The sequence below is a fragment of the Nipponia nippon genome, unplaced genomic scaffold (assembly GCF_047370975.1).
Source record: "Nipponia nippon isolate SJK-2023a ecotype South Korea unplaced genomic scaffold, ASM4737097v1 scaffold_5, whole genome shotgun sequence".
Lineage (NCBI taxonomy): Eukaryota > Metazoa > Chordata > Aves > Pelecaniformes > Threskiornithidae > Nipponia > Nipponia nippon.
Window position 1 is genome coordinate 72,756,952 of NW_028262369.1, and position 18,916 is coordinate 72,775,867.

The following is an 18,916-nucleotide window of genomic DNA, read 5'->3' on the forward strand; positions in this document are numbered from 1 at the left end:
ACAGCCATGACACTCAATTAGCAATGGCCTGACTGCTCTCAGCACCTGTGGTGGCTGCCTGCTCCTGAGAGCAGCAGGTTGCATAGGCACAGAGATATATTTAGCCCCTTACCTTCCATGAGTTTGCAGCCCTCTGTAGAAGCTTGTTCTACAGTAAGAGTCCAAGGAATGAAATGACAGCTTTTCTGTATGTTTTTCAAAACCATCCTGTGGAATTTGTGAAGCAGCTTTCTCGTGTAGAGCAGGAATATGAAGCATAAAAAGCAATAATTCCCTATATTATAGAAGCAACCTCCCCCTCTTGGCTTTGTTCCTAGACTAGGCATTTTTTCCCACAGGTTGCAATGCTTGCCCGCATCCCCATGCTACAGCCAGAAGGGATCTCTGGGCCTTAGATATGTCCTTAGTGCGTGGGTCTGAGCAGGTCTGACAAAACTCTGTTCTCTATTGACTGGACTCCCGAGATTGGCTATCTGCTACAGCGCCGGCGCTGACTCAGGCTTTTCCCCAGGCTGGTATCTAACAATGCTTCGGCTTTGGCTGCAATCTTGTGACACGTCTAGCATAGACTCCCTATGCGCAGTCTTTTTTTTTTTTTTTTTTTTTTTTTCCCCACAAAATTTGTAGGAACATAGCAGTGTTGAGATTTCAAACCCTGATCCCTGTCAAATGCAGCTCATTTGGCCCAAGGGCTCAGAAGTTACTTCTTGTGGGAAGAGAAAGGGGAAGATGGCCAAACATCACGGGGGAGGTGGGCACGCTGTATGAACACAAGTCTTTCTTAGGAAACCAGGCCAAACAAGAGCCAGCTGACAGTGCATGCTGGACAAGGGGTGAGGGGAGAAATGGGACAAAACTGGTATTTCAAGCCTCCAAACAAAATAGATTAAAACTTCACAAGAAAGCTCTGATCCACGAACATTCCCATACAAAAAAGGGGGTTTGCTGCACAAGAAAAGGATCCACAGCTCAGCTGATGAGGGCTGCACTAAATCTTGATAGTTCGGCTGTTTGAAATGACCAGCACACATAGAGTGACGAATGGCATCTTACAGACTTCAGCAAACAATGTGGCTGTGACCTCAGTGTCACTCCGAGCAGTGCATAACAAATGCTTGAGAGCGCCTTACCCCCCTCCTTTCCCTCCACGCTCAACACATTTCCTTAACTGATGAATCAGGGTGTTTTTTTGACAGCAGTTTTGAGCAAACACAAACTAATCATTGGCTTCCTCCAGCACTTTGGGCCACATTCTTCTCTCATATCAGTCATGGACTCCTGTAGCAGGCTTGGTTACTGGCCTGGACTGAGAGCACAGTCTTACGGGATGCAATACCTTTGCAGGCTCATGGAAAATTTGTAACAAATTATATGGAATTACTCCCATTTTTGATTCCTGTAACTGGGGAAGGGCTGTTGCAAGGCAGTTGGCCTGTACAGCTCCAGCAAGACAGAGAAATGCTGTAACAGAAGTGCCAGACAATTACACTTTGGAAGCTTTTGTGGTGTCTGAAAGCTTCACTCCTACAACATGGCTGCAAGAAAGCAGATCTTCGCCACTCATTTATATGACAGCCAGCTATTCCTTGTCCAGTTCCTAGCATGGACAGTGCTATCCTACCATTTTTTCCCAAGAAGGCAATAACAGCCTCCATTTTGCCTCCTCTGCACACCAGGGATGCTTTAAGGTAAAATCCTTTACCACACTGATTTCTCCAGAAGGTTTAGGAAACATCTGCAACCTTCAAAAAAAACGGGCCTTTCTGCATAACCAGTGAAGCAAAGCCTAACAAGAATTGCCATCTGGGGACATGACCAACCTTCAGTTAAATGGAGGTCAGATTAGCAAGAGCTTTCTTACAGTTCATTATAAAAATCAATGCAAGAGAGGCAGCAAGCTGAACTGCACAACCCTCCTTTTTCTGCCCAGCAGACAAAAAACAGAACAGCATCTCTGTCTCACCTCTCCCCAACACGAACTACACTGAGGGGGATCTGCATCTCTACAGCTCCACCAAAAGCAGAGCTGACACATTAAACCCAAGAGCAGAATTTTCTTTGTCTGGTGCCCACAGAGGCTGGCATCAGATGTTAACCCCGTAAGAGCTGACAGGACTGCATTCAGGCTGGCACTCAGCGGCAATGCAAGAGCCAAAACATTTTTATAAGAGCAGCACGTTTCCTGACCTGGAAGGTGCCAATGAAAGGAACGTCTGTAGAAATGGGAATTGCAGCTACCAGGTATGTGTCCCTACATAAAGTGTGCCCTGTCTCCAGAGGCGGTAGAAAGTAGCTCTAACGGGAGCCACACGCTCCTGGCCTGCTCTGTGGTGCATCGGTAGCTGTGTACAAAAGCAGCTCGGGCAGCTGCAGCCTGAGCAACACCTCACCTACCACCACACAGCTTTTGGGTGGGAAGGGTGCTAGGAACAGAGAAGTCAGGTTTAGGGGGAAAAGACTCATAAAGATCAGGTAAAGGGTGATCCTATGTAAGGGGGGCAGGGGGGTAAGGGAGAAACACAACCTGAAAAGGAACTCAGGTGGCAATTACTCCAATGAGACGACGGGGTAAGAGGTTCCTGCCTTGCAAGCCGTTCAGTGGGGCTCTGAAAAATCTTTCAGGAGCTGGCCTGTGATGGCCAAAAGAGAAAGAAAGAAGCATGGAAAAGCATGTGAACACGTGGCATGTGATGCTGCTTTGACTGGCACCCGTTTTGGAGGAGGAAAAGGATTCTTTGAAAGGCTTTTAAGTTATTAAGTATAACATTAATCCAGAGCCCTATAAAATCAGCACTCTCCCTTTCCAGTATCTGCATGACCAGTCTCATGCTGACCCAGTGCTGAACGAATTGCAAGCATCTGTCAGTTTCTGATGCTGATTAGATTAGACACTGCCCTCAGACCTGTCAGGATACAGAATCCCTTTCTCAGGGCTTTGTTCTGTGGTTTTATTTCATTTCTTTATATTATTACTGATGCTTCTGTTTTCTCAGGGGCCAAACCAATTTTATTCCTCTTGGTTTACTAGCATTTCTCAGTGTGGGGTTACACAGCAAGAGATCCGGTGGTGCAATTCCCGCCCCACTTTTATTTCTCTCTTTCTCTCTCTCTCACACACACTCACACATACTTCTCACAAGATGTATCTGCTCTTCTTGACAGTTATAGCTATAGCTCAAGGGAAGGAAAGACACTTTGAATAAAAATACCTATATAGAGAGAAAGGCTTTGTCCTTGTGCCTCCAAGGTCTTATCTAGCTAGGATCCATGAAGAAGCATTCCACTGCATAAGAGAGGCAGTCTCATCAGCTCTGGCTGCTGTTGGAAAGGGGCTGGATTAACCAGAGGTCTGGTCTTTTACTAGCTGGCACCCAACAGTTCATACATACACCACTGCAAGGTTTTGTTGCTTCCTTTGCAATGGTTTGGCCAGAGATCCAAAAGCAAATGTAAAAAAGGCATACAGATTAAATCTACTTTAATATGACTACTAGTTGAGTTAGAAAAAGTACCCAAGAGAGGTATGTGGTTAAGAACGTGGAAGGTAACAAAATTTGGATGTAAAATTCCTTGGCTGAGTGAGTCAATGCGGCGCCAGCATGATTTCCCCTAAGACCCTTGCTCAGATCTCCACTGCTGGCACTTTTAGCCCCTTGTTTTGCTTGCTCTTAGCTTCTCTTAGACACCGTTATCCAGGCTTCCTCCTTTGGTGAGGTTACCAGCTCATATTTGGTCTCCATGACTTGTCCTTTCACTGGGCGGAGATACAGTTTCCTTACCAGGACGCTCAGCAGAACTGTAGCCACCATATAGGCAAACCTGAGGGAAGAGGCAGGAAAAAAGAATAAAAACCTTGCTATGATGTAAGTCTGCCAAAGGACAAGTGCCAGCTTGGACAGATTGTCTCAGCAGTATCAGGAAGAGGCTGAAAGCACCTTCTCTCCTGTCTGCCACAGAGACACACAAAGACCTCCTTCCCTATGCTCACCTCAACTCCGGGCACTCCTGGCTTCCTGAAAAACCCAACAAAGAGAGGTTTTTCATGGCTGATTCCTCATTGAATCTCTCTGGGTCAAACCTACCAAAGACAAAATACGCTGAGGCTTTCTGTGCGGGCACGGGATCCTTTCCCCGGACACACGTGCACACACACAGAGGTAAGAAACTGGCAACAAAATACAGAATCTCACTAATTTGCTCTCTCTAAATCATGCTGGGTAATTCCACACAGATATAAGAAGGCAATTGTGCATCCACTCCATCTACGTCCCCAGCTGGTCAGCTGTGTCCCAGCTTGGTCAAAATGCTGATAAACTGAGTTAGTGTGACACAGGGCTGGAACTAATGTGCATGACCTCTCAGCAGTGGGTATTTAGCTTGAGTACACAGCTGAGCTGATGCTGCTACCTGCCCTCTGTTCCCCTCCAGGGTACACACAATCTGATTTATCTCCCTCTCTCTCTCTCTCCTCGTGTCCCTTCCTCTCTCACTTCCAAAAATATTTCCCTTTTCTCCTTGCCCCTCACCCTTCTCTTCAAGCAGCTGGTGTGTGTATATGTATGTGTATCTGCTGGGGGAGGGAAGCTGGTGACTCATTCAAGTGAGAAAAGTGGTTTCCAGCATTAGGATGGTGGAGGCTGTGAGCCCTATTATCCAGGGCTGGCATGAGTTAAAACAAGATTCCCATAATCAACTAACCACAGGGAAACTAATAAAATATCATTCAATTTAAAAATAAAAAAACCCAAACAAACAGGAATTTTGATGGATGGAAGGCAGTTCTCTTTCACTTTCTGCTAAATATTTCTGCTGATACTTCAAGCCTTTGGCTCCCTGCCTGAACATCCAAGCTCTGCTTCTACCAAGGTGAAAAGGCACGTGGGTGCTGACCCTCAGCAAAAGCAGCATCAAACTTACATTCCCCCTGAAGAGGCAAACTGCAGATGTTGTAATAGGAAAGAAAATGCAGCTGCCTAGCAAAAAAAAATAGGGAGGGTACAGTGTATATAGCCACGCACAGTGTTTTTGTACAGTAGGTAGGTGAAAGGATCACAAACAGCTGATCTATCTCCGTCAGAGAAATACACATCTACCTCAGGCTAAACCTCAACATCAACCTCCTTCTCCTTGGAATAAACACACAGTGTTCATAGGAGTCCTCACTGTCCCTCCTACGAGGCCTCAGCAAACCCTTCCTACACACAGTGCGTGTCCTATCCTAGTGGGCAACCCCTGCCAAGATGCTTGTAGGTCGGTGCGTCAATGCCTGAACCTTTTGTAAGAGCTACACTTGCAGGAGAGGACAAGCGCTGTTCTAAAGGCTCTATTCTTTCTCCTAAATCTCAGCTGTTGGTTCTCTCTGTCTAGAATAGCTGACCTACATTTTTTTCCCAGCCCAAGTGAAGTAAGTCAGATACGTGTTAATATTTGCCACCTGGAGGCCACAGGAAGCTACAGCAATTTTTTTCTCTAACCTCCAAAATACTGGCCTGGATCCAGTTTTGTTTTCACAGATAGAAGTAATGAGGTAGCATTGTCCTTCCCCCTGAAAAAACAAAACTTCAGACTGACATTTCCTCCCTTGCATCATTGTTCCATGATGACAAGCAGTGATCCCAAAAGCCATTCAAATCCCTGTTTCTCTCTCACAGAAAACCTTAAAAAGAATTTACCAGCATTTGCCAGGGAAGGGGGGTGGGTGGGTGGGTGGGTGTGTGTGTGTGTGTGTGTGTGTGTGCAAAAAAAAAAATTATTAAACACATACACACATGCAGACTGGAGCATGGGAGGATCATGACTTGAATTGCCCCAAAATCCCACCCATGGAGACAAACAAACCAAGACCTTCATAAACTGATTTTCTTACAGACTCCCTTTCATCTCCAAAATCTGCTTAAGGCACGCCCTGCAGCCAAACAGGCTATGCTGTAAGATCTAAAGGATATTAATTCAAAAAAGGAAAGGAATTAGTTGCAATAAAAGTCTTGACTCTACATACTTGTATGACGATGGCCATGACGAACTATCCTGCAGCATCACACCAAGAGCATAAAGCACAAGTGTCTGCAAAGAAAATTAAGAGATGTATGTCAGAGCAGAAAGAAATGCACAATTAAAGACACCTCTGGACAGTCCTGCTGGATGATGATTATTCTGTAGACTACTCATATTTATTAGGTGGATTAAAAAGATAATATTCTATATTCATCTACAGATTTCCATAATCCATGCCCAGATGTTAGGATTTTAACTTCTAAGGCCCATGCTGCAACTGTTGGTGGTTAGAGAGGGTCTGATCCCGTTCCTCTACTCTTGCTGGCATGTATGCATGGACTACTTTATTCTCTGCAATGGAAGGTACTACTTTGTGTGGGAAATATGGGTGATATGATCAGGCCTGAAATCATTCTTTTTTATGCAGAACTGAGCCCATAAGCCCCTTTAAAAATGATTCATCCCTGGTGGACCCAGAACCAGAAGCAAATCTGCTCAGCAAGAGAACATGAATTCCCAGAGCCTCTCCCACAGAGGAACTACAGGGCAAACTTTGAGCTAAATTGTACTTTCAGATGACAGAGCGGCTGCTCAGGTTCCACTGTGTCAGAAGAAATGGTCTTCCTGCCTCACCCCTCCACGGGAAGAAGAGGAAACAGCAAATTCCCCTCCAGGAAAGGAGAGTGGGCTGGTGCTCCCAGTACTGCCCTACCTCTTTGGGGATGGTATGTTGGTCAACTCTGCCCTCCAGCTCCTGCAGCTGTGCCGCAATGGGAGTAAGCTTTGCTGTTCGTACTGTCTCACACAGGACTTGCCGACAGTATCTGCAACCAGTAAGACTTGGTTAGTTTACCACTCCCAGAGAGAAGCTTGTCCACGTCCTTGTGGCAGCAAGGAGAGCTGAGTAACCTTCTGCATTTAGGGTCACACTCTGCTCCCAGAGCCGTCTCAAGCCACACTGAGGCACTTCTTTTTCTGGCAAGGAGTTTCAGCATCTTTGCAAGAAGCATGAAATCTCATTATCAGCTTTTAGGGAAGGTTATCGAAATCTCTCCTCACCACACTTTTTTCAGATTTTAAACCAAACTAACTCTGCTAAAAAGCATAAACACACCAGCCCTTTTCCTGGACCTCTCACCTGTACAAGAAGCAGCAAGAAACCCACATACTCAATACTCCCTTACTGAACCTCTAACACCAGTCCAAATACAAAATGCACCCAGATGCATGAAAAATAAAGGCACACTGTTGACCAGTCATCATCCTACTTTTGTGACCCTTTGAAAAGATTATTCCATGCTTTCTCTCTAAATATGTCTAACATTAATCCAACCATTAAAATCACTGATTACCTCTACTTTTGGAAAACTAGGACAGAAACCAAACAAGACAGTAAGCAAACAAATTTTGGCCTGGCAGCTCTGTGCTCTCCTCTGCTGACAAACCTAAAGGGTTTTCTATAGACAACATGAAGACAGCAGCTTGGTCCCCATGTCTGGAGCCCTACAGCAGATTCTCTCTGTGGTGCAAGTCATCCTGTGGTTTGATCACTTCCAGAAAAAAGAAGGGAGTAGCTTTTGGATGCCTTCTCCTGGCCCAGTATAGGCTGGGCATCAGGCTCCAGCACATGAAGTCCCTGTCACCACCACATGAGATAACCTTCCTCTGCAGTTCCTTCCATGGGACCCACCTGAGCTGCTCAATTTTCTCATGTGTAATTGGTCCCTTCCCCAGAACGCGGTCCATCTCCTTGTAGAGGTTCTGCTGAACATCTTCTGAGGTTGTCAGGAAGTAGACTACCCAGGTACATACTGGGGAAGAAATCAAGACAAGAATGGACCAAGAAAATTCAATCCTTTACAAACTGCATTCAGTTTTCTTACTTCCTGTACTTGCAACATTACTTTTTGACCCAGAAAAAGGTGACCTCTGTTCACAGCAGGCTGTACTGATTCTGTATTCAGTGGCAGGAGTAAAGGCTGAACTCCTGTGTAACAAGAGACCCTGCAAGCTAAAATTCTCTTTCCAATGCTATGAAGAGCTTAGGGAGCTGTGCAGGAGGCTAAGCCATTCAGCCTCACAGCTCTGGGGAAGGGACCACACAGGCCAACAAACCCTGGGGAACCAGGGTTATTAGACCAACCATGCAAACGAAAGGCTGGTTTGTCCAAAGCATCAGAAAATTCCCTTATTTAGGGGGCTTCTCCAGCACATCTCAGGTGAGTGCTCCAGACAGCCAATGTCTGGGGCTCCTGACAGGGAGCGAAGAGAGCAGTATAGCTCTGTGCAGCAGGATGGCCAGCACTTGTCTCCCCTACATCTATTTTGTGAGGTACTCAAGAGAGATCTTCAATAGCAGAGTGAAAAAGAAACCTTGTGTAAGAAATAAGTGTGTAGGATGCAGTTTCCCTAAAGCTACAAGGATATGTTTCTACCACTCCAAATTGTCTATTCATGAGAACTATCTAGAATCCCTGAGGAGTCAAGCCCCTTAAAATGACAGTCTTCCTCAGTACTTGGAGAGGATATTCTCTGGGGAGAGTATTATCATAGTTGCCAAATTTACTTTCCACGTTCTTTAACACCCAGCTGCACCTGGGAGGTTTTCTCTGGAGTCCTGGCCCCACTGGCTGAGATACAGGGCCTGATAATCATCCCCCTATCATAAGAGGTTTTACACAGTTCCAGTATGTATTTTTATTTGTTGGTTTTTGTTTTGTTTGTTTGGGTTTTTTTCCATAATTTTTGCACCAATCCCAAAGTAGCTCCTTTGAAAGTCTTCCATACATGGAACACACCTATCCTCCAGAAATTCAAAGCGGCCAGTGAGATTCCAGCACTCTGCTCACACATGCCAGAACCTATTTTACAACATGATCTTTGTGGCTTACATCTTTTGGTGCTTTTTCATCAAATTTAGCATCAGTTGGCTGGGGTTAGAGTGCAAGCAAAAAGCAATGGGAAGAAATTCTAAGGTTCACCAAAAGACTGGGAAGATTGTCAAACACAGCTTAGTTTCAACTCACTAGCTGTGAGGCTGTGTCGAGAGTCCGCTGTAAAATTAGCTTCCTCTATGCATCTGTAGCTCAGGAGAAACAGAATGATGAATATAATTTTTTATTAGCCTAGAATAAGTCTCATGTCATCACACACAGTTTTAGACAGCTGAGTGTAAGGATGGAAAGTCGCCTACAATCTATACTTACAGTTAGCAGTGATTATGCATCCTGCCAAGGAGAAAATCATTGTATCTTCCAGAATCTAGGAAATAAAATCTACTTCAGAGAATGAAGTTCATACGACTGTAAAGATAAGAAGTGGCACATTCTCCATTGAAGTGCGTGAAACCCCTTTAGTGCAGAGAGCAGGAAATACATCTAGAAGACACAGACTGAACTCTACAGAACTTCCACTGGAATGGCACATGAGACATGCTTAATACTAGCATACTTCAGATTTATAAAAATAGCAACAAAGCAGTGGCAAGGAAAGCTACCAAAGTCTAATGCAATTAAACATTGTAGGAATGGAAAAAGAACAAGAAACCCTGCTTTAGCAAGGAATCTGACCTAAGATGCAAAAACTTAAATTAATCAAAGGCTACAATGTAATGAGCTTGTAATAGCAAAAGTCCATTACTGTACAATGACATAGCAGCTGCACAGACCTGCTGGTCACTCAGGTTCCCCTGCAGCAAGGTGTCTATAAAGACATGCCTGTTGAATGATTTGCCTCGGCGCTCCTTTGTAACTTTCCTTAAGGTTGATTCCATCTCCATTAGAGCTTTGGAAGGAAAAAGAAATGTTTATTTTAAAACCTGGTCATCCTGAGTGCTGCAGAGAAGCAAATCCATCTCCCCCAAGCAGATTTTCAGACCAGCTGTCCCTGCTGGGCTCACTTACAGAAGCAGCCTCTGTTACATGTTACTGTCAATTTGGAAGGTGGCATCTCCAATTTAGTTGAAAATATAGGAACCAAATAAGACGGGTTGCCTATAAAAAGCCACCCTTACAGGTGTAACTGAGACATGTACTCTGTGAGCTGAAATCACGTAAGGGGAAGTCAAATAACAGTTAGTGTTGAACCATCAGAAAACGTGTTTAATCAGCCCCCATAAAAAACGTTTGAGCCAGATAACTTCATGGCCTGTAGAGTTATAATTACTAAAGTGTTACAGCACCTCCAGCCACTGACGGTCTCCCTTTTGCTAGGGGTTCTACAAGCATGGTGTAAGAGGATGGCTCTGTGCTAAAGAGTCTGCACAAACAGAGAGGAAGATGGGGAAAACATGGGAGGGTTTTGGCACAAATTGTCCACACATCTGAAGATATCTGGGTGCCTGGTGGCTGTTGTGGGAACTGGGGGGAGTTAGGGACCTAGATGCCATTGGCTGTCCGATTTAAATGGCCTACTCAAGACTATCCAGGAAACATGGAGCAGCAGTTGGATCTGAAACTTGATTTACCAAGGCCCAATTCAGCCCCTTCATCTTAGAACTACCCTTCCTCCCTCCTCTCCGCATAGGAAGGCCTGCAACACTTAAACACCAAGCCTCTTGGTTTGGCCTCTCTTGGAGGCAGACAACTGTACTAGGTGGAGACAGATGTCAAAAGTGGACACTAGGGAACAGAACAGGAAGGGAGCAAGCACAAGATACTTCCCAGGATCTTCTATCAGCCTCCAGACTGGACAGACCCTAGAACTAGACCTGGAACTAGAGTTCTAGTCCTACAAACTTCTTGTGCAATGGCAGGCTTGTCACTCAACTCCAAAACAATGATCTTATGCAAGAGTAAGGAGGACACATCTGGTAGCTTATGGAACAATGATTAACTGCAGAAAAGCCAAGACAGCTGGACAAATTAAGTGCTTCCATACACTAGCTAACTCCAAGTATTAATCAGAGCGGGAGGAAGACTGTGATTTTGGGAGGAACCTACCATCTTCGTAGAGCTTCTTCCTAGTCATGTTTTTGTCAAGGGACCCATCCAAGAAACCCTTCCCAATCTCCGACCAGATCTGAAAGAAGGACAGAGAGAAGAGCACCATCACTCACCACAGGCTGAGACTGCCGGGACTCTTCTATTCTTCCCTGTTCAGGAAAATAAAAACACCAAATAAAATGAAGACTTCCTGTGAATACGGAACCGGTCTCCTCTTTAGGACACCATGTCCCGTTCCAGATATTACATCTATGATCGCTGAAATTGAGTTGAAGTGAAACAACTGTAATTACAACTATAGGGGAAAAGACATGGGAATCTTGAATGGGAGATGAAACTGTTTCTTTCCCACCCTATCACCAGCAGATCTAACATCCCCACGTGTGGACACAGCTTGGGACCTCCTCAGATTTTCCTTTCTCCACAATGTGACAGAGCCTTCAGAAGATCTTTGAAAAAGAGAAGTTGCACTGGCATTCCTAGTAGAATTTAACTGACTTAGGTACCAAACACCTCTCCACTGCCATTGGATCTGAGTTCCCAATCCCCACAGATCCTTTAGAAACACCTTAGACTAATGACAGCAGGATCAGCAGTCGGATCTTTCTGATAGTTTCAGCGTGGGACAATTGAGGCAGAGCCCTCAAGCTCTTAAGCTTAATGTCAGCTTAATGTTAAAGTCTCAGCAGTAGCTTGTACTAAACTGTACACAGACACAAGCTGTGTGCTCTTGGTGTGGAAAAATATAATAGGAGATTTCCTCGCTCTTTGTGACACTTACTGCATCATGGTGCCTGCGGAATCGGATGACTTCCCGGTCATCTTCAAAGCTGCTGCCCATAGCTGTCTGCGTGACAGACTTCATGGCAAAGCCCAGCATGTGCTGGCAGAGTGGCACGTGTTGTGCCTCAGGGAGGGAGAGCCATTTGGCTAGCAACTCTTCTGACAGCTTGAGAGGGAAGGAACCATTAGTTGGCAGTAATATCAGCAGCCTATTTACCAAACATACCCTGGAGACATTCCCACCCAGTTCCTAAGGCAGACCACACTTTCATTGCTATGGCATGAAGCTACACTCTTTCCAGGGTTTCTTTCCATTGTTAACTTAAACAGTAACATTTTAGCCTCAAATCTTCTGCCTCTTCCCAAGGTTTTCCCCCAACAAGGCAGCCCTGTCCTCCTCTCTTCCTTCCCCTTCCCCTCAAAAGAAACCTTAAAACCTTCAATACTAGTAGCTCCAAGCTGGGAAAACAGATAATATTCTGGCTGCCAGACTGAATCAACAGAACAGTTCTTCAACTGTTTGTGGTCCCAATAGTTGGTTCCTTGCTCCTCCCTCCTGTCCTGGGAAATAAATCTAGAATTCAGATGCTCCAGTATCTTTAACTGCATCTGCTATCTTGGCATAAAAAGGCACCAAGCTCAGCCCTTCCTCCTAACCCACTGGAGCTAAGAGAAACCAAACATTCACACCGTGCTTGAACGGGCAGAGGCTGTTTGCTGTCTCAGATGCTTATAGTTCCAGCACTAATTTGAACGTAGCTCCTTTATCTGAGTGATCATTCTCACTAAACTTTCCCCTGTGAGCCACACAGGGCTACTCTGCTGTACAAAGGCAGTTACGCACCTTCTGGATGAGAGCAAAGTTACTTTGCAAGGACTTGGTGACACCATTTTCATACAGCTTCCTCCTCATGTGGCTCTCTCCTGTATCCCCATTCAGGCTGGACTGATACCTCAAGAGGGACTTCAGCATTGTCTCAAAGGGATCCACTGAAAGCAAATAAAGGAAACACATTTGAAAGTCAGGCAGTCACACCACATAGGGATGATGAAAACAGCAATCTCTTTAATCATGCGCTGCTACTTCTGGGCAGTGAGCAAGGCATGGCTCCTTCCCCCAGGAACAGTCTCTTTGGGGTGTCAAGCTTCTCTTGCTCAGTGTTGGCTGGGACCTCCTAAGGCCTCTTCTCTATGGCAGGGTACCATCCTGTGATCAGCTCCCCCTGCAGAGGTTGCCTGCTGGCTCTATCAAGTGACTCTGTAGTAATAATGCCTTGGAAGATTGTTCCCAGCTTGCCGCTGGTTGTGCCACTGACTTGGTGACAGCAGTAAGCGTGGCATGCTCCTTCCCCTTCTCCTCCAGCCTGATCTGCAGCCCCTCTAGCACATTCCCCCTTGACATCTGGTGTGCCCACCTACCCCGACCATGGCTATGCACTCAAGACGTATCAGCTCGCATGACAGACTTAGACAGAGGTTGCTCTCTGCACTCCTCACCCTGCTTCACAGCCCCAGCAAACTTCATTTGACACCCTAGTGCTCCTGCATTATTTCTCTTGCATGTACCGAGTTCCCTGCTGATGAGCTCTTCCCAAATTAACACCTACCTCTCTCAGTCAGGGCTGCCTCCAGCAGAGACGCTCTTACAGAAAACAGTACCCCACTAAGATACAGAATGCTTTCTACTTCTAATCGCCTTGCTTTCCACCTTCCTTCCGCACAGACGCTTCCAACAGTGTACAAACTAGACAAAACCACATATCCTCCATCTTCCATATCTGTGACTCACTTCAGTTAGATTTTTAACTCTGAATTTCACCACCAGGGGCCTCTACTTAATAAATTTGCTGAAGTGTATTAGGAGTCAATGCAAAAGTGTGCAATAAAGCACAGCATATGCTTTTCCCTTTTTGTAAACTTTTCTGTGAGTATTGCAGAACTGGCAGAATCTTTAAGGAACTAATTGGAAGCAGCAATCAGGGGGTTTTCAAGAGGGATATTTTCACTGTTTATCACAGTCTCTTATTTCTCCCAGATGGAGAGTGAAACCTCTGAGGCATCAGAAAACATCAAGGCTGGGCTAGACACATATGACTCTACCAACTGTGGATGTATCTGGGATTCCCAGCAGAGATCAGGGCCTCATTATGCTACTGGACAAACATACAAGAAGAGACAATTCCCACCTGTGGAGGACTTACTACCTAATGACACAAAAGCAGCTAATGAGGCCAGAGGCATGAATAAGGTAAACTTTCCTAAATGCTCTTCTCTCACATCGTTTCCCTTCCAATGTTTTTAAGCTCTGCATCTCACCCTCTTTCCCACTTTGAATGACAAGGATTACGTGCATGTGTCTTTTGGCACAGCAGATGGTACCTGCGGCTCTCCATGTGGAGCAGGCTGTTATGTGACTCTAGTTGCTGCTGAAAATTCCTCCTCCAAGGTACTTTGCCGTGGAGTAGCTGCTGCTATTCATGCCACGAATCCCTGCTAACTGTCCCTGGCAGAGCTAGGCACAGTACTGGGGTAGCCAGAAAGACACATGGCTGGTGGTAAAGCCCACACAGCAAATCTGGCAAGCAGAGGCATTTGGAGGGGCCAGAGGATGCTTAGCACCACCACCTGCAGAAACTGCACAGCTCTCCTGGTGCATACAAAAGAAAACTGCTGGATCAGCCACAGGCTCCATTTTTTTCTCCCCTGTCCCTAATGCAAACTGGCAGTCTCATGCCACTGATACATTCACTGTTGTGAACTCAGGACTGCAGAGCCCAGGCTGCCCTTTGCTGAGGGCTGGTCCGGCTTCACTGTATTTGGGAAATGGCTATTTCTCCACAGCTATGGGAGACTAGTGACTCCACAAGGCACAAACCACCCCTTGGAGATGGAGCTCTGTCCTGCCAGAACTTCCACAGACTTCTTCCTTTGTCCTTGACTTGAAAACATCTCTCAGGTTACATTTTCAGTCCTCTTAGTGAAGCATATCAAAACTTCAACTGTTCCTTCCGCTTACAAGGAAATCTTCTCCCTCATCCCAAGAACCTCAGAGTGCTGTCCTGGACACCATTGTAAGTAAATATGGAGAAAAGATCTAACTCTGGATAGTCAAGACAAATGCCAAGTAGAACTGAACATCAGAGATGGAAAGGACCTCTGAAGCTGCACAGTACCAATGCACACAGAACAGCAATGAAGCTGTCCTGCTCAAACAGGCCAGGACCCATAGCCCCATCTCCAGCATTCAATGTGCTTCAGGTGCATTGTCCCAACCCAAAAGGCAACATTGACTCATGGGAATTTTCCAAGTGGGTCTGTAAACCCATTGCTCCTGGCAATCCTGAACTAGTCCACGCTCTTCTCATCCACAGCCTTTGCAGGACTGGATTGCTTCCCCAGAGCCTCTCATGGGAATCACCAGTATCAGCAGCGAAGTTTTATTTCCTTTGAATTCTCCTTGCAAATTAACCTCGACCAAGCTTTAAGAGGCCATGAAAACATACCAACTTCAAACACTGCTTTAAGCATGAGGAAAAACAGTTTCCTGGCATTGGGAACCTGTTAATAACTATGAATGCAATTAGTCCAACTTCAAGGATCTCACGAGAGATCCACTATCAACTCCTCTCTCTTTTTATCTCTCCAAGAAGTTTGGCCATACCTGTGACACACACATGAGATGAGAGGAATCTTTCTATGCTTCCTGGAGCCAAACCCTACCCCTCAAACTTGGAAACCAACAAGCAGGCACCTGTGAAGAGCAGCTCTGGCCTCAGGTACCCCAGCAGACTGAGGAGGAGTCACATAGCAAGGGTTTTCAGGTGGGGCTGGAGAGTCAGGAGTTGGATATAACCAAGTCCACAGTGGGCTGTCTCCTGCCCCACAGCACTGTGTGCACAGAAGAGATCCAGGCAAGGCCAAGTCTCCGACAAAGCTGCAAGCTTCCCAGAGCCAGTTGGTGGCTGAGAGCTACCACAACACCTATTCCCACTCACCAGGAAATGGTACAGGAACTGTTCTGCTACAGCCATTCAGCTACTATGTGTTGTCTATACATCAAAGCTCCAGGAAAAACAATCAGTAAGACTCCTCACCTGTAATAAAGTTTGAGCACTTCTAACAAGCATCAGTGCTAAAAGGAAAGCACTGATAGAACTAACGTCACTGCATTTTCAGGTCTGAGTTCAGTACAGATCATGAGAACCCTTCTTCTTAAGCCTGCTGCTGCTGCCTTTACGAGGATCCCCTCATAAGCTCTTCCTTCTGCTGGGCTGAACACACTTTCCCTGGCTCCTCCTGCACGACAGGCTCCCCACTCCTCTGAAAGCACTGGCAGCCTTTCTTTGCACTTGCTTTATTCAAAATCATGCCTGAGTACAGAGGTCAGAGCCGTACACAGGATTCCAGGTCTGGCTCATGTTCATCTTGTGCAATAGCCTAGATGCTTTCCTCTCTCTACAGAAAATAGATGACTCAGTGCACCCTTTTCTTTTTTTCCATGGCCATGTCATCCTGCAGGCAATTAATACAGCCTGCTCTTGCTTCTCCTCTCTCTGTTTCTGCTACCCCAGCCCTCAGGGGTACCCATCTCCTTGCTCCAACACTTTGCCTCACTGTGTTGACAGGGGGTCCCAGCGTGACGCCATCCGGGCAAGCTGCTAACCTAAGTGGGAGTATTTAACTTCCCCAGCCCAGCATTTCTCTTTCTCAACACAATCCAGCCTCACTCCCTCTTTCACTTCTCATATCCCATTATCACCAGCTTCAGTGATGACCCAAGCAGTGTCCAAGCAAATGCTGAACCGAAACCCTGACAGAACACATTCCTACCACTTTCCTTGTCTAGAAGTCTAATTATCAAAGAAGTATGGTATGCATTTCCTATTTATCCCCACCCTTAAAAAATTGTTTGTCCCTTGGTATAGCAGGACACCAGACTAGTCTGTAACTGCCTGGGTCATCTTTCCTGCATTGAAGTCCAGGCACCCTATTTGTTTTTCTCCAGTATTTGGGTACTCCCAAATTTAGTACATTTCTGAGAACTTGCCTGCTGAGGGTCCTGTCACCACTTCTCTGAGCTTTGAGAAAGTGACTGTCTGCTCAATTTCCCCCAAACACACTTGAGTGCATTCAGACCTTTCAGGGTAGGTTTCCACCTTCTGGAGTGCCATTGCTATCGACTGTGTCTTGCTGATCTTCATTACTCCCACTCCTTTCCCAGATCATCACCATTTTTTTTGAGTCTGTCATGCAACTGTGCAAGAAGCTTACCTATCACCACCCCAGCATAAAGGGATACTGAGATATCTGCCTGTGTCTAAAGACAGCCTACAGTATCAGGTCAGAGGTGTGCAACCAGCACCTCATTCAACCTTGTAAGATGAAAACTGGAAAAACAAGAGGTTAAATGCAAGCATCAACTGAGTTAACTTATTGTCTGTGATCACCTTAGGAAGCAAAACATCCACCTAAAAGACTTACACCATAAATTAAAATATCCTCCCAGGACTAAGAGGGTCAATTCAGCTACCGGCACCACTGACTGCTTCCAAGTCTGGAAGATCGCTAGAGGTTTTCAGCACAAAATTCTACATGCCAAAGAAAAACAAAAGTTAAATAACTTCTTCAAATAATACTTTAAAAACCTCCACACTGAACCACACCAGGAAGCTATCACAAACTAGCACAGTTCTTTTCAGACTTAATTTAGCAAATTTCCCCCTCTTAAATTGTATTTCAAGCTGCTTTTAAAATGTATGTTCCTACAGGATCTTCGCCTTGCCGTTTCAAGTGACTAACAAGCGTGATGCTTTCCATAAACATTTGCCTATAGGTAGATGGTAAAAGACACAAGCATACTAATTTCTTGATGGTCATTGGACAGCAGCAACTCTTGTCACTGATATTCAAATCCAATAAGCAGGACCAAAGACATACCTGAACCACCACATCAGCTGCAAATGAAGTCTCATTTTCTTTCTATTTAGAATGAAACCCCAGCTCCCTTTGACATAAGATGCCCAGCAAGGCCAGAAGGAACAAATGGACTCAAAGACAAAGCAAAGGGCACTTACACAACCGGTTGGGGTTAATATGTTGTTTTAGGAGATCAATTGAGCCAAGGCTGACAACAAGACGCCTTCCAAACCAGAAAGAGACCAACGGGCCATATTTCTCATGAAGATTCACCAGGAACTCATGCAAACTGCTGCTGGCAATGATATCTGGCAGGTTGCCATCCCTGAGGAACACAATGAAGATATTTGGTCATGAACAGCATCCACCGGCAAGGCTGAACTTGATTGATATGAGGATGGAAAGCACTTACTTTTCATCAGTTGGAGCCAGCCCAGGGATACCTGATGCTTGCCTAGATGCCTAGAGAGTAAAAGGAAACGCATCAACCTCCTTGAACTCAGATTTTATACAAGCCCCACAGCTTTCTGGCAGGAGAGCTGGATTTTCCACATCAATACTGCTGCACTACTTACAAACATTAAACAAAAGCTGGATAAGCCACATCTTCAGGCCTCAAACCTGCTAAGGCTTATGAAGCCGATCAACTGTAAGTGCGTGCCCGGTCCCACTGGCTAAAACAGGATTATTCATCTGGTTAAATGAAAGATCCCTGCATAAAGGTTTAAGGGGTCAGGTTTGCAAGGTGGATCTTACACCCAGATTTTGCCCTGGAGATCTCAACACGTGCAAAACGGCGAGGTGAGTAGATAAAGCCTCTCCGAGAGGGATTCAGCGGGGCATGCAAAAGATGAGGCGTGCCAAAGGGAGGGCCGGCCGGCCGGGGACGCCCTCCACGGCAAGCGCTCCCGCAGCCGCCAGCCACGTCCCCGGCAGGACCCGGGCCGCGGGGCGCCCGCGTGGGGCACCGCCAGGGCGGGCCCGAAGCCCCGCCCGAGCCCAGGGGTCGCGGGAAGGGGCCGAGGCCGCCCGGGGCGCGGTGGCGGCTCGGCCCCGCGGCCGCCCGCTCCCTGCCCGCCTGCACCGGGGGCCGTGCCGGGCACGGCCGTGCCGTGCGCCCTCCCCCCGCCGGCGGCGGCCTTACCGGGTAGAGGTAGAGCACGGCGCCCACCAGGATGAGCAGGAAAGTGACGGCAAAGATGGCGAAGTCCAGCATGGCCGGGCCGGGCCGGGGCGGCGGGAGCGGGAGCGGCGGCTCGGCCCCACCCCGCGGGCCGCCG

The 18,916-nt window shown here is 46.4% G+C and overlaps 1 protein-coding gene across 1 annotated transcript; it reads right to left on the minus strand.

The window, feature by feature from the left end:
* Positions 1–3,461: 3,461 nt before the first annotated feature.
* On the minus strand, positions 3,462–18,913 carry CYP20A1 (cytochrome P450 family 20 subfamily A member 1). Its single transcript, XM_087733923.1, has 13 exons — positions 18,781–18,913; positions 18,049–18,098; positions 17,795–17,961; positions 12,565–12,710; positions 11,719–11,886; positions 10,935–11,013; positions 9,662–9,777; positions 9,201–9,255; positions 7,685–7,805; positions 6,707–6,818; positions 5,999–6,063; positions 3,989–4,078; positions 3,462–3,819 (listed from the first exon to the last, which is right to left on the minus strand). The coding sequence occupies exons 1-13, from the start codon at positions 18,850–18,852 to the stop codon at positions 3,669–3,671; spliced, it is 1,392 nt and encodes a 463-aa protein (XP_087590049.1). The 5' UTR covers positions 18,853–18,913; the 3' UTR covers positions 3,462–3,668.
* Between the last annotated feature and the right edge of the window lie 3 nt (positions 18,914–18,916).